The sequence below is a fragment of the Nomascus leucogenys genome, chromosome 11 (genome assembly GCF_006542625.1).
Source record: "Nomascus leucogenys isolate Asia chromosome 11, Asia_NLE_v1, whole genome shotgun sequence".
Lineage (NCBI taxonomy): Eukaryota > Metazoa > Chordata > Mammalia > Primates > Hylobatidae > Nomascus > Nomascus leucogenys.
This window is the reverse complement of record NC_044391.1, coordinates 4,623,379-4,636,636: the sequence shown is the minus strand read 5'-3', so window position 1 is coordinate 4,636,636 and position 13,258 is coordinate 4,623,379. Positions and strand designations below refer to the sequence as shown.

Genomic DNA, 13,258 nt, shown 5'->3' with positions numbered 1-13,258 from the left:
TACATCAACGTTCATAGCAGCATTATTCATAATAGTCAAAAAGCGGCCAAGCGCAGTGGCTCATGCCTGTAATCCTAGCACTTTGGGAGGCCAAGGCAGATGGATCACCTGAGGTCAGGAGTTTGAGACCAGCCTGGCCAACATGGTGAAACCCAGTATCTACTAAAAATACAAAAAAAAAAAAATAAATAAAGCTGGATGTGGTGAAAGGCGCCTGTAATCCCAGCTACTTGGGAGGCTGAGGAAGGATAATCACTTGAACCGGGAGGCAGAGGTTGTAGTGAGCCGAGATCATGCCACTGCACTCCAGCCTGAGTGACAGAACAAGATTCTGTCTCAAAAAAAAAAAAAAAAAAAAAAGTCAAAAAGCAGAAACAATGCAAATATTTATAACCTGATGAATGGATAAACAAAATAGTACCTATGCATACAATAGAATATTATTTGGCCATAAAAAAGAATGAAGTACTGATCTGTGATACAACATGGAGGAACCTTGAAAACATTATATTAAGTGAAAGAAGCCAGTTCCCGAAGACCACACATTGTATGATGCCATTTATATGAAATGTATAGGCAAATCTATAGAAATAACTAGTAAACTAGTAATTCCCTAGGGCTGGGAGAAGTGAGATGGGAGTGATTGCTAATAGGTATGGGGTATTTTGGCAGCAGTGATAAAGATGTTCTAAAATTAGATTGCAAACATCTGTGAATATACAAAAGAAATTAATTATATATTTAAATGGATGAATTTTATAGTGAGTCAGTAAAGCTGTTTAAAAAAACATGGAGTCAGTAGTGGTGTGGTAGTAAAGCCCTCAATTTTAGATGGTGGAGATTTTGTGGAAAGGAAGGAAGATTGGAGTTGACAGACACCAGATATACCTGAATCTATGTAAGGCCATGCCTGGGTACCATAGATTTTTTTCCTATAAATTTTTTTTTCTACGTCTTCTGGATAACTACATTCTCTCCCTTAGTCAACACTGAATTCACCAGGTAATTCTGGAGCAGGTTATGAGAATCAAGCCAAGTTGTCAGTTGCCATCGGAATCATGCTTCAATCTTCTATTTTCCTCCCTGTCCTCGGCGCACAGAACTGGCTTTTAGTAGCTGGGATAGGGTAGCCAGGCTTTCTCTTCTCGTGTGAGTGCAAAATCAGACGAGTCCATGAAGAAATTAAAGCAGATCATCTGGAGTCTATAATTTTTAATAATTTTAAACTAGCTACAAAATGTCAATCACTTCACAAACTGACAGAGGAGACAGGAGGAATTTAATATTACATGCTATAATGATATTTATCTCACAGTTTATCTATATTTCATTCATTTATATTATTTTTTAAAAGGTTTCTTTATCAGCTACTAAACATCTCAGCAATTTGGTGTGCATAGCTCTAGATTAAGCAACAAAGAATTGTACTGATAACAAACCACAGGGGAAATGGTGGTTAGTAAGAGTCAGCCTTATAAAATTTACATCCACACTGTTTCACAGCAAGATTGCTCTCTCCAAAACGTAGCCATCAAAAGCAGCAAACAAACCTTATATTACATCCATTTGACATAATTTCAGCCAAACATATATTTTGCTGGAAATGATTAAATGGTGAGTGTGTCAAATCCATCTTTTTTAAAATTCTTTTTTTTAAAAAAGGATGATTATGATTTAGAAGTCTCTATATATTGACAGGAAAAAAGTGACACTACTGCACTTTTGCTGGTATAACTTAATCTTGACAGTGTCTCAATACTGAGCATGCTTTGTTGTTGTTCTCTTGTTGTTGCTGTTGTTTTATGTGTGTGTGTGTGTTGTCTCATCAGTATGCTACTGTCATGGAAAGTTTTTGTTTAAGTAGGAATCTAAAAATCTATTTAGTTCTCATGCATAAATGCATAAATCACATCACTTTTAGTGCAATGCCTGTTATGTAATTCCACATTGTCTAATCATGAAATCATAAAGACAGATAACAGCCATGAGGAACCAAAGACGGCACATTTTGAGAGATTCAGAGCCTGACACTCGAAGGACCGTGGCAGTAGCTCTGTGGAATGTCACAGTTTTACAAGAACAATACTGTGGATTGAAAGAATCAACAGCACATTGAGCATTCCTAAACTGTTGTTATTCAGCAAATGCCACCGAGGAGAGAAAATGAAAAATGAAACTCAAGACATCAAGGAGTTAGAGCCACCAAATGACCACTATGTACAACCTTTGGAAAGAAAGAGACCAAGAGAAAACAAAAGACACAAAGTATTGTTGGGAAGCTGACAGATGACACAGGACAACATTCACAATGGGGGTGGACTGATGTGTGTTATGTGTGCAGACCTACTAGATAATACCATGAGAAAAGCATGAAGGAGCTATCTTGCCCGACAGCATTTGGAGGAGAACACAGGTGGGCACATTTAACCACTTCCCAGCATCTTTGTTGCACGTTGGTTGGCCTCATCAATTCTGGTTTTGTTGGAATCAGCCTAGAAAAGGGGGAAAAGAAACAGAACTCAGGTTACCCCTTAAAAATCCATTCGCCCTTCTGGGTCCAGGTCCAATGCTTCCTCTTGGGTGAAACCACTTAAAACCTCCTTGTTCAGCTTGGGCCATCCTTTCTTTTGTCTTCCCAGAACGACGGCTATGGCTCTATTTGAACGTGACCGTAGAAGCTTAATTTTCATTTTTTTTAATGAACGAATATATTTATTCAGAATCATTGCTTTTTTAATTTTCATTTTTAATAATTTTCCCTACCAGAGAGCATAGGCTTATATATGATTTATCTTTCTATCCTAGAAAGACACTCAGTGACTTCTATGGTAGGCATTCACATCTGTTGGACCAAGTTGAATTACACTTCTTATACAGTAGGATTGAAACCGTGGCTAATTTATTAGCAGTGTCCCTTTGAACAAATTACATCTTGGGGGCTCAGCTTTCTCGTCTCTGACCTGGATGATAAAAAATATTGCTAATGAGCATGAGCATGTACAGTGGACCCTTGGACATGATGGGTTTGAATGGTGTGGATCCACTTTTATGTGAATTTCTTTCTTTCTTTTTTTTGAGACAGGGTCTTGCTCTGATGCCCAGGCTGGAGAACAGTGGTGTGATCATGGCTCACTGTACCCTTGACTACCTGGGCTCAAGTGATCCTCTCATCTCAGCCTCCTAAATAGCTAAGACCACAGGTGCATGCCACCATGCCTGGCTAATTTTTCTACTTTTTGTATAGATGAGATCTCACTATGTTGCCCAGGCTGGTCTTGAACTCCTGGGCTCAAGCAGTCCTCCCTCCTCAGCCTCCCAAAATGCTGAGATTACAGGCATGTGCCATTGTGCCTGGCCAGGATTTTTTTTCAATAAATATACTGGAAAATGCTTTGGAGATTTGCAATAATTAAGACAAACTTGCAGATGAATGTGTTACTTAGAAATATTGAGAAAATTAAGAGAAAATTAGCCATGTCATGAATGCATGAAATATATGTAGATACTAGTCTAGTCTATTATTTACTATCATAAAATACATATAAATCTACTTTGAAAAGTTAAAATTTATGAGACTTAAACAAATAGAGACCATACATGGGCCTATTTGCAGTTGAGAGAAATGTAAAGATGAAGTATTAAATCATAATTGTATAAAACTAACTGTAGTCCATACTGTACTACTGTAATAATTTCATAGCCACCTCCTATTATTGTGGTGAACTCAAGTGTTGTGGGCATCCGTTTAAAATGCTCTGTGATACTAATCATCCTCACGATCTCTCCAATAAATTGCATAGTGCAGTAAAAAGTGATCTCTTGCAGTTTCACATTTTAAAAAAATCATGGTTAGTGCAATACTGTAAACCTTGAATAACATCATGGCACCCATACAAAGTGCCACCAGTGATGCTAGCAGTGCTCCCAAAAAGCAAAAAAAAGTCACGACATTTCAAGAAAAAGTTGAATTGCTTAATGTGTACTGAAGATTTCAGACCGATGATTCATCTTGTAAACAAATGATATAAACTGATGGTATCAATAAATACAGTATAGTATTATAAATGTATTTTATCTTCCTTATGATTTTCTTAATAACATTTTCTTTTCTCCAGCTTACTTTATCATAAGAATACAGTAAATAATACATAAAACCTAGATGTTAATGGACTTTTTATGTCATTAAGGATTCTGGTCAACAGTAGGCTATTAGTTAAATTTTGAGGGAGTCAAAAAATTTTCAGCTGCATGGGGGTTGACAACCTAAATCCCCATGTTGTTCAAGGGTCAACTGTACTTTGTTCCACTCATTAAACTTTGACAACATCAAGATTAACAACATCAACTATAAAGTGTGTACTATTATTAGCTCCCTTTTCCAAATGAGAAAAGCGGTCAGAAACGATCTGGGGCATTTGTCTGAAGTCTTAGTACTAATAAATGGAGAAACCAGAGTCTGAATGCTAGCAACCTGGAGTCAGAGTCCACACTATTCATCACTTACTATTCAATTTGCTGAGATCAAATGAGTTTATACACATAATGTGCTTGGAATAATGTTTTGCAAAATGAAGGGCTCATTAGTTTATCTTGCAATTATTGTTACTGTGTGAAAACTTGGCTTGCTTCTGGGATGCTTAATAGTTTTTAAGTTGCATTTCTGAAGATTCATTTCTATGAGTTTAATAACTGTCTTGTCTTTAACAGGTGTACGTTTACCATGATTTTGTAGCTGGCTGGCTTTAATCTCTTGGTTGATCTCTTTACTGTTTGGGTTACGTTTGCTGTATATGCAGCATGAAACCTAGGGCTGCTACCAGCATAAATCTTTAAATTCCAGAAAATGAATGATTCCCAACACCACTGAGAAAAATGCATTAGCAAGCAGAGGTGAAGACAACGATTCTGTTGAGGCTTTTCTTTTGTCCTTCCCTGACTGGTAATGCTGTCTATCCTCCTACAGCCTGGGAAGAAGAGGAGGAGGCTCAGGCAGTGTGGGGAAACCAAACTTTTTTTCTCAACCAGTATCACTCAATGATTACCAACTTTGTACCTATTGTGGTGCTGTACTTCCCCATTTTTATTGAGCTGAGTCTTCTGTATTCAGTTCATATTCTGAATTCTCAGGACATTAGAATTATCCATGTTCAAATAGAAATTTGCAAAGTTAAAACAAACATATTTCCAGATTAATCATAACTTTGAATACCTGGCAATGGTTCTCTGTCATCTGTGTGGATAATTAACACTTGTCTTTTAAAATCGGTATTTACATAGTAAGACAGGGCATTGATTTTGATTGTTTTGAACTACAGACTCACATTTTTGACCTCAGGTTTCTCAATTGGAAAATGGATAATCTCACCAATCTTACTTGGTTCTTAAGCCCTCTCTTTCCAGCTACAAATGGTATCAGAAATAATGACCCTTCAGTGCAAAGGAAAATTACAGGATCAGAGCAATGTGAAATGTTCCTGTAGATTGAATTATTATGTTGCCAGACTGAATGCTTTGAAAAGCTCAAATGAGAAAAATAATTCGTTTAAAAATGATGGCATTTCTGAGCACAAACATTCTAGGATCTCCTGTACAAGAATGCACTGAGGAGCCTTCACCTGGGGGATATTTGAAGTAGAGCATGAGGTTACTCTGGATATCCTCAAAGGATGTGGGAGGAGCTGAAACAGACTTATGTTCAATGAGCATCTGTGATTTCCACCTAACTTACTTCTGAAGCATATGAAAATTCCACCCCATGCAATATTTGACACAGAAAGCACTGCCCCTTTATTATATAAAAGAATTAGCTTCTTTTAGAAAAAAGAAAGTCTGGAATCCCTTGTAGATGTCTTCCTGGTATTTGGAGAATGCCCCTATGATTACCCTACTTATATGCTGTAGGACTTTATTTATGATGGCTGTCCCATTCCAATTTTTATATTTCCATTTAGAAAATTCTAAATTTGCTGGAGTGCCCAACATATGTTACATGTTTGTCCTTGTGAGAAGGCCAGGATGACCACCAAAGAGCCAGTAAAAGGTTAGAAGGAGCTGTTCAACCCATCTTCTGAACACTCTGGGAATCTCTTCAACTTCAGACCATGCCAGGTAACTTTTAGGACCCAGTTCAGACTTCCAGCCTGTTCTGATCCTGGGTTTGAACAGTTCTCTTACTATCCTTCAGGTGAGGCAATCAGGTCACAGAGCTGGTGAATGGCAAAACCCTGTTAGAACTCAAAGTCTGAGCTCTCAAATGCTGTGTTTTCTCACTGATAGAAGAACGTGAGGACTGCTAAAGCGTCAGCCTCACTGTATTCCAACATGTGCCTGTTATCTATCACTGTCAACTTTATTTTTATTTATATATTTACTTATTAGAGATGGGATCTTACTCTGTTGCCCAGGCTGGAGTGTGAGTGCAGTGGCACGATCATAGCTCACTGCAGCCTGGAACTCCTGGGCTCAAGGAATTCTCCCGCCTCAGCCTCTGGAGTAGCTGGGACTGCATGCCTAACTTATCACTGATAACTTTAAATCAAAGTTTGGACACTGCTAAGGTATTTCCTTAGCAACAGTTCCCATAAACCCTCTGATACAGGCTTGCTTCCAATTCAGTGTTTTCTGAAAAAATTATGTTTTTAACCTTAGAAGGTATATCTATATATGATTGTTTATTTTTATATATGGTTATTTATATATAGTTATTTATTTATATATATAAGGTTATTTATTTATATACATAAATACCCTTAAGCAGAAAATGAGATTTTTAAATAAAGTAATTTCTTGACAATCCATGAGGATGTATTGAAAATCTCATTGTTAAGGACTCCCAAAACTTCACTATTGATCCAAGTGATGAGAAAAGATCATGATTGATAGAGCTGGGTAAAGGTTGCTGTTGGGGTCATGAGAGACTATGAGAGAAACATCATAAGACTCTCCTTACCCCTACAGTGTGATTGTAATTACATCTTAGATATGCAGGAAACTTCTGCATACTGTCCTGTTATCAGAAATGAGAACTTCAATGAGAAGGTGGAAATCTATTAATAATTGTGCAGTTCATGCGACATGATCATTTTGGGCAATGCTGGGTTGAAGTGAGCTCTATTTAAACCATGTGTGGATTTTGATTCTGGAAAAAAAAAAGGGGCTATTTAAAGTGTTGACTGGAAGCTAATTATTCAAAGGTAATTAGACCCTTCTCCCACTTAAATGATTCTGCACTCATGGAATGATACAAATGGAAATAGTCATTATCCGTCCACCTGCCTGGCTTCTGATTAAACCTTGTAGCTGCATGTGTCTCTGTCTTTATAGTACACTAGGCCTAGAAGAAAAACTTTCTCCCTAAAGATGAGAACTAGAAATTCAAAGTGGCAGAATCAAGATGCCACTTGCCTTTCCAGGAACACATTTTCTTGCTTAAAGTTCAACTCTGTCAATAAGAATTTGACCCTTCTATTAGTAAAGACTCTCCTTCTGGAACCCTAATTGGCTTTGATGCATTATCTAGCTGCATCTGCAAGTAAAGTGGGTCCATTAATAGAAAATGAATACTTCCTGTTTTTTTCAAATTGTTTTTTCTGTTGGAGGGCAGCTCAGCAATGATTTCTTCGTTCATTATTCTGGGCTGTAATGGGTTAGGTCAGCTTGTGTTGGCTCTAGTGAGTTTTTTTTTTACTGTTATACTTTAGGTTTTAGGGTACATGTGCACAATGTGCGGGTTTGTTACATATGTATCCATGTGCCATGTTGTTTTGCTGCACCCATTAACTCGTCATTTAGCATTAGGTATATCTCCTAATGCTGTCCCTCCCCCCTCCCCCCACCCCACAACAGTCCTCGGAGTGTGATGTTCCCCTTCCTGTGTCCATGAGTTCTCATAGTTCAATTCCCACCTATGAGTGAGAACATGTGGTGTTTGGTTTTTTGTCCTTGGCGATAGTTTACTGAGAATGATGTTTTCCAGTTTCATCCATGTCCCTACAAAGGACATGAACTCATCATTTTTTATGGCTGCATAGTATTCCATGGTGTATATGTGCCACATTTTCTTAATCCAGTCTATCGTTGTTGGACATTTGGGTTGGTTCCAACTCTTTGCTATTGTGAATAGTGCCGCAATAAACATACATGTGCATGTGTCTTTATAGCAGCATGATTTATAGTCCTTTGGGTATATACCCAGTAATGGGATGGCTGGGTCAAATGGTATTTCTAGTTCTAGATCCCTGAGGAATTGCCACACTGACTTCCACAATGGTGGAATCTAGTGAGTTTTGAAACTCTCATTATTATTCTAATAGCTATTGATTTACACAGCTTTAAAAGCTTTATCATATGAAAGCCTTCTTAACAATGATAAGCATGCCATTACTTGCAAAAGTAAGCAAAGCACAAGTATTTTGCCAACCCACACCAAAGTTTGCATAGTTCATACTGATCAGGCAAAATATGCAATCGGATATTTTTAACATGGAGTATGTACAACACAACAGGACAAAGTGTTTCCTTTATGCCTACTTACTCCTTTTTCAAGTCATTGGAGGCTGCTTGCATACCAAGAAACTACTATTTAGACTTATGATTCTAAAAGTCTTAAAAGTATCCTTCTCTGCTCACCAAAATGGAATGAATTATTATAAGAAAATTTAGGATATCAGACAAAGAACTTCAACATCTCCCAGGGAATAAACACACAACATAAGTTACCCACATTGAGTAGATTATAGAGGTACAATTATCATTAAATCTAAAATGTCTCTATTTCTCCTTTTTAGCATTTGGACATAAGAGTTTGTAATCAATATTCAAGACCCTACTGACTGAGGAAAGGGCATGAAACATGGAAATATAAATTATGTCGGAGTTCTGTGTTGTAGAATATCAGGTTTTGGTGCCCTAGGTCTCTTTATAGGAACGTTCCAGTGTTTCTTTCCAATCTTTTCTAATTTTAAGCCCCCAAACCCACCCCTTCCCAGTCTACTCCCTCCAGTCTTTCTTATGGCCCACGTTGACATGGTGGATCTTAGAGCCAAGTCTGGAAACTCAATTTCATCATATAAAATTCCGTTTTTAGATCTGGGGATGTGAACTGTTAAACTGGAAATGGAACCTGGATATTTTTGAATTACCATTAAAGCTTTGGCATTTATAAAAACAAAGCTCATAATCATTTCCTGGCTAAACTGACTATTCTTTCCCCCATTTTCTGATTCTATCCCTTCACCACCTCCACTTGACAAACTATTAATACTAACCATCCTTCAAGATTCAATTCAAAGTCAACTTATTCTGAGATTTTCCCGCACTTTGCCTCTCGAGATCTTTCCTTATCTAACCTTGTTTAGCATTTTATCTGTGGATCTCTTAGTGAATTATATTTTGAGTGATAGAAAATTCATCTGGAGGCTTGTTGCCCCCCATGGGCCGTGAATTTCTTGGCAGTAGGGGTGGTGTCTTTCTCATGTGTACATGGCCCACAGTGCCTAGCCCAATGCCTGGCTGACAGGAGCCTTTGAGAATATTTGCTGGATTAAATTTGACCCTCTTATTTTCACTCCAATTCTGTTGCTGCGTCCTATATTTTTCTCTTGGAAAATGAAGAACATTTCCAGCTATCAGTGCGCCTGAATCCAAGGTCATGTTTTGAGGATCTTGTTATGCCCTTCACACTTCCTGTTGGTCATTTCGGAAGTGACCCGCAGTAGTGACTTGCTGACTGCCAGGTGCTCACCTTCTCCATGATCCTGTCGATCTGGCGATTCTGTGTATCGATCTCATTGCCCATATCCAGGGCCATGTGACGGAGGTTCCCGATGATGCCGCTCACCTGCTCCAGGTTTTCATCCATTTCATTTTCTCGGGCATCATTTGTTACCCTAGGATCCAAAGAGCAAGTTTTAGAAGTCAGAGGGTGGAAAACATACTGAATACCAAGGACCCAAAGCATAGTGGAAATCTGTAGTCCTCTGGGCATCAACTTTATCTATCTTTAATCTCCATCCAGGTACAAAAACACATTTTAGCTTTCATACATTTAAAAAAAATGTTTGAAATTGCTTTTTGAACCCTTAAATTTCTATTCTTAAAGAAGGTATATTAAATAGATTAATTTATCTACTTTCTCACTCCTTCCATTATGTTGTTTCCCCTTCATGTGTTTATTTCAATTTTTATTGTTTAAGGACGAAAACATTTTGTTTGAAAGGACTTTAGGTCAGAGCACGAAGATGGAATTAGAAACGGTATTCTTCTAAGAATATTCTTAATATTTCTAAGACTCAAGTCTCAAAATTTCTAAGACTCAAATTAAGAATACAATAAAAAGCTTATTGTGCTAAGTCAGAGTTTCTGTGCTCATCTCTTTTTCACACTGGGGATTGACACCAATGGGAAGAGTAATGATAATTACGGTCTGCCCCTTAACCCTGCCTGCTCCCAGGAACTCCAAGGAGAGCTACTTGTTCAAGATGATTTTTATTTACTCATATATTAATAACATGGGTTTTTTAGTGGCATGGTGCATAGGTGATTTCAGAGTCAAAAACTGTGAAACCGTGACAAAAGAGTATTGTTTCAGGTTGAGTGGAATGGGAATGGGAGGAAGGAGCTGGCTCACAAAACACATTACATTTTTTCACAGTCCAACTTGAAAGTTAAGGAGGTACTTATTTCAGAATTTCCCTAGTGTATACGGTATTGAGCTAAAAAATATTCAGAAGGGTTAAAATCCTTCCCCCATGGTAACTCCCAATGTAGACTGGCTCATTATGGTTTCAAAATCAGCCCAGGCCAGAGAAAATTAAAAAATTAAAGGAGAACTTTCTAGCTTTTTCCTGTGGGGAAGAATTTTATTTAAATGATCATCAACAGCTAAGAGATACTTCTAGTTCGATGGTGCTTGGCCCTAAGTGCATATCAGAATCACCTGAGGAGCTTTAATGGGCCACAGGTGCTTGTGTCTCACTTCAAGAGCTTCTGGTTCAATTGGTGTGGATTCGGCCCAAACACTGGTAGTAAAAGAAAAACAAGTCTCCCCTGGTGATTCTAATGTACAGCCATGCTTGAGAACCTTTGGGCTACTTTCCCTGGGAGCAAAGGGAGAGCTGAGTTCTGAATTGGCTGATGTGTGTAATTTGAGTTTTTTTTTTTTTTTTTTTTAAGGGAAATGCCCCTGAGTCATAATTTGAACTTTTAAAAATAGATATTTAAGTTGGCTTTTGATTCTAGGTTTCAAAATAAATCATTAATAAGAAGCTCATTGTTCTCTATTTTCACTCCAAATCTATTCTTGGACCTTCTTTGCTCTGTGCTCTCAGGAGCTGACCTCATGGCTGTATCACTCAGCTTCTCTTACCCTCTGGCTTTCAGTAGGCTTTGGCTAATGGCCAATGAAACTGCAGGGCAAGAGGAGTGAAGGGTTATGGCATTTATTTCCCTCTTTCACTCCCTCTTAGCTTTGGTAGTGGCTATATTTCTCTACTGATGGTTCCTTGCCCACAGTCGCAACTATTGCTGGGTTCTGATAATCATTCCTTCTCCTGTCCCCCGGGACTGTGGTGGTAACAACTTCCTGCTCTTGCTAGCTCAGAAGTGCTTCACCATTCCTTGTTATTAGTCCTGCCCACCCCTCTGTAAGTAGTCTCTTTTATAAGCTCTATTCAATTAAACTCATGGAATGTGATGCCTGTGTACTGCCACACTGAGTCTGGATGTGGTCATGTGACTTGCTTTGTCTAATGAAACCGCCAAATACAAGGTAAGCAAGCAAAGGTTTGATAAGTGCACTGAGGCTTGCCCCCTTGGAATGCTGCTACCACCATGTAAGGAACCTGGGCTCTCTTGCTGAAGAGGCCACATGGAGAAGAACAGACGTGCCCCACCCACAGCCCCAGCCAACCACCAGACAAGTGAATGGGGCCATCTTGGATCACCCCACCCAGGCAAGGTCCAGGAAAGGCTTAGAAAAGAACACTCAGCCGGTGTGTACGTTAATGAGCAATAAAATGGTTGTTTTTTAGAAAACCACTCAGTTTTGGAGATGTTTATACTTGACAATAGAGAACCACTGCAGTGTATGCTGCATGAGGCTCACCTGCGGATGAAGCCGCCACTGATGGCCATCTGCTCCCGTTCGTCCACTACACGAGCAGGCTGGCTGGCCACCACTCCGTCCTGATTATTGCCCCAGGCTTTTTTGTAAGCATCACTTGATTTAAGCCTATGCAAAAGAGAGGGTGAGTGACAAGGCACAGGGGTGGAGGAGCAAGCTCTCAACAATTGTCACTTCTTCAAGCGAAGAATCGAACCAAGCGAATGAGTTTTAAGTCGAGGCATTAGAGAATACCGATATATCATAATCCAGACCCAAACAGTTGGCCACCACCATGCCTCAGCTACTCAACATTTCACTTCCAATCGAGTCCATTGCAATGGACTGCAATCTTTGTCCACAAGGTTCTTCTTGTTTGGGCTTGTTTTGTGGTTTAGTTTGGATTTTGGACAAGGATTAAGGTAGCTGGAGGACATTTAGTTCTATTTTAGTGATGTGATTATATTTGGAGACACAAAACACACAGAAAAACATACTGGCAGACAGACACAAAACAAGACTGCCAAGTAGAGTGTGCACATCACACCACAGCAACACACTGTCATCAAGAAAACATCCTCAACCAAGTTTTTACACACCATCATGCAAAGATCCCTGTGGAATATTTTTTTTCCAACACGTGTGGAACTAACATTTCCAAATCTCCATGAAGGACATAAAGGATTGGTGGTTGGCCAAGAGTGATGGTCTTTGCGTTGCCTCTAGAGTGATTTGAATTAGATAATATATCGGTACTTCCAAACAGTCACCATACATCCAGAGTTGATGTACAAACCTTTGTCCACAGAGACAAAAAGTAAAAGAAGCATAGTGAAATGAACGCAGGAAAAGAGAAGAGAGAACAAGCCATCTAGCACCAAAAAGGGAAACCCCTCTATGTCTTCTTCATGCACCAGCTACAGGCATGAGTAGAAAGTGAAGCATTCTCATTTAAGCCAAACTACTCCAGAAGTTGACCATTCTCGAAAAAGGCACTAGCAGGACAGTAATAGCCTTCGTGAGGATTTGAAACGCAGGTTCAGTAGCTTCTTTGTTGGGCTGAGGGGCAGGGCAGAGAGTGCTTACAAACTCCTACTTTAAACTATCCTGGGGTCGTAATGGAGGAGAGTGGTTTAATGCTGGTATGGTCTCCATGGG

The 13,258-nt window shown here is 38.9% G+C and overlaps 1 protein-coding gene across 4 annotated transcripts in view; it reads right to left on the bottom strand.

Moving 5' to 3' along the window:
- Nucleotides 1-1,195: 1,195 nt before the first annotated feature.
- The window catches only part of SNAP25 (synaptosome associated protein 25), an 88,094-nt gene continuing 76,031 nt past the window's right edge, over nucleotides 1,196-13,258 (bottom strand). For all 4 annotated transcript variants that reach the window (XM_003252644.3, XM_003252645.3, XM_030821985.1 and 1 more), the window contains exons 6-8: nucleotides 12,104-12,229; nucleotides 9,743-9,887; nucleotides 1,196-2,492 (exon numbers count right to left, since the gene is read on the bottom strand). In XM_003252644.3, the coding sequence (XP_003252692.1) occupies nucleotides 2,424-2,492; nucleotides 9,743-9,887; nucleotides 12,104-12,229 (340 nt within the window). In that variant the 3' untranslated portion in view covers nucleotides 1,196-2,423. The remainder of the gene's footprint in view (nucleotides 2,493-9,742; nucleotides 9,888-12,103; nucleotides 12,230-13,258) is intronic.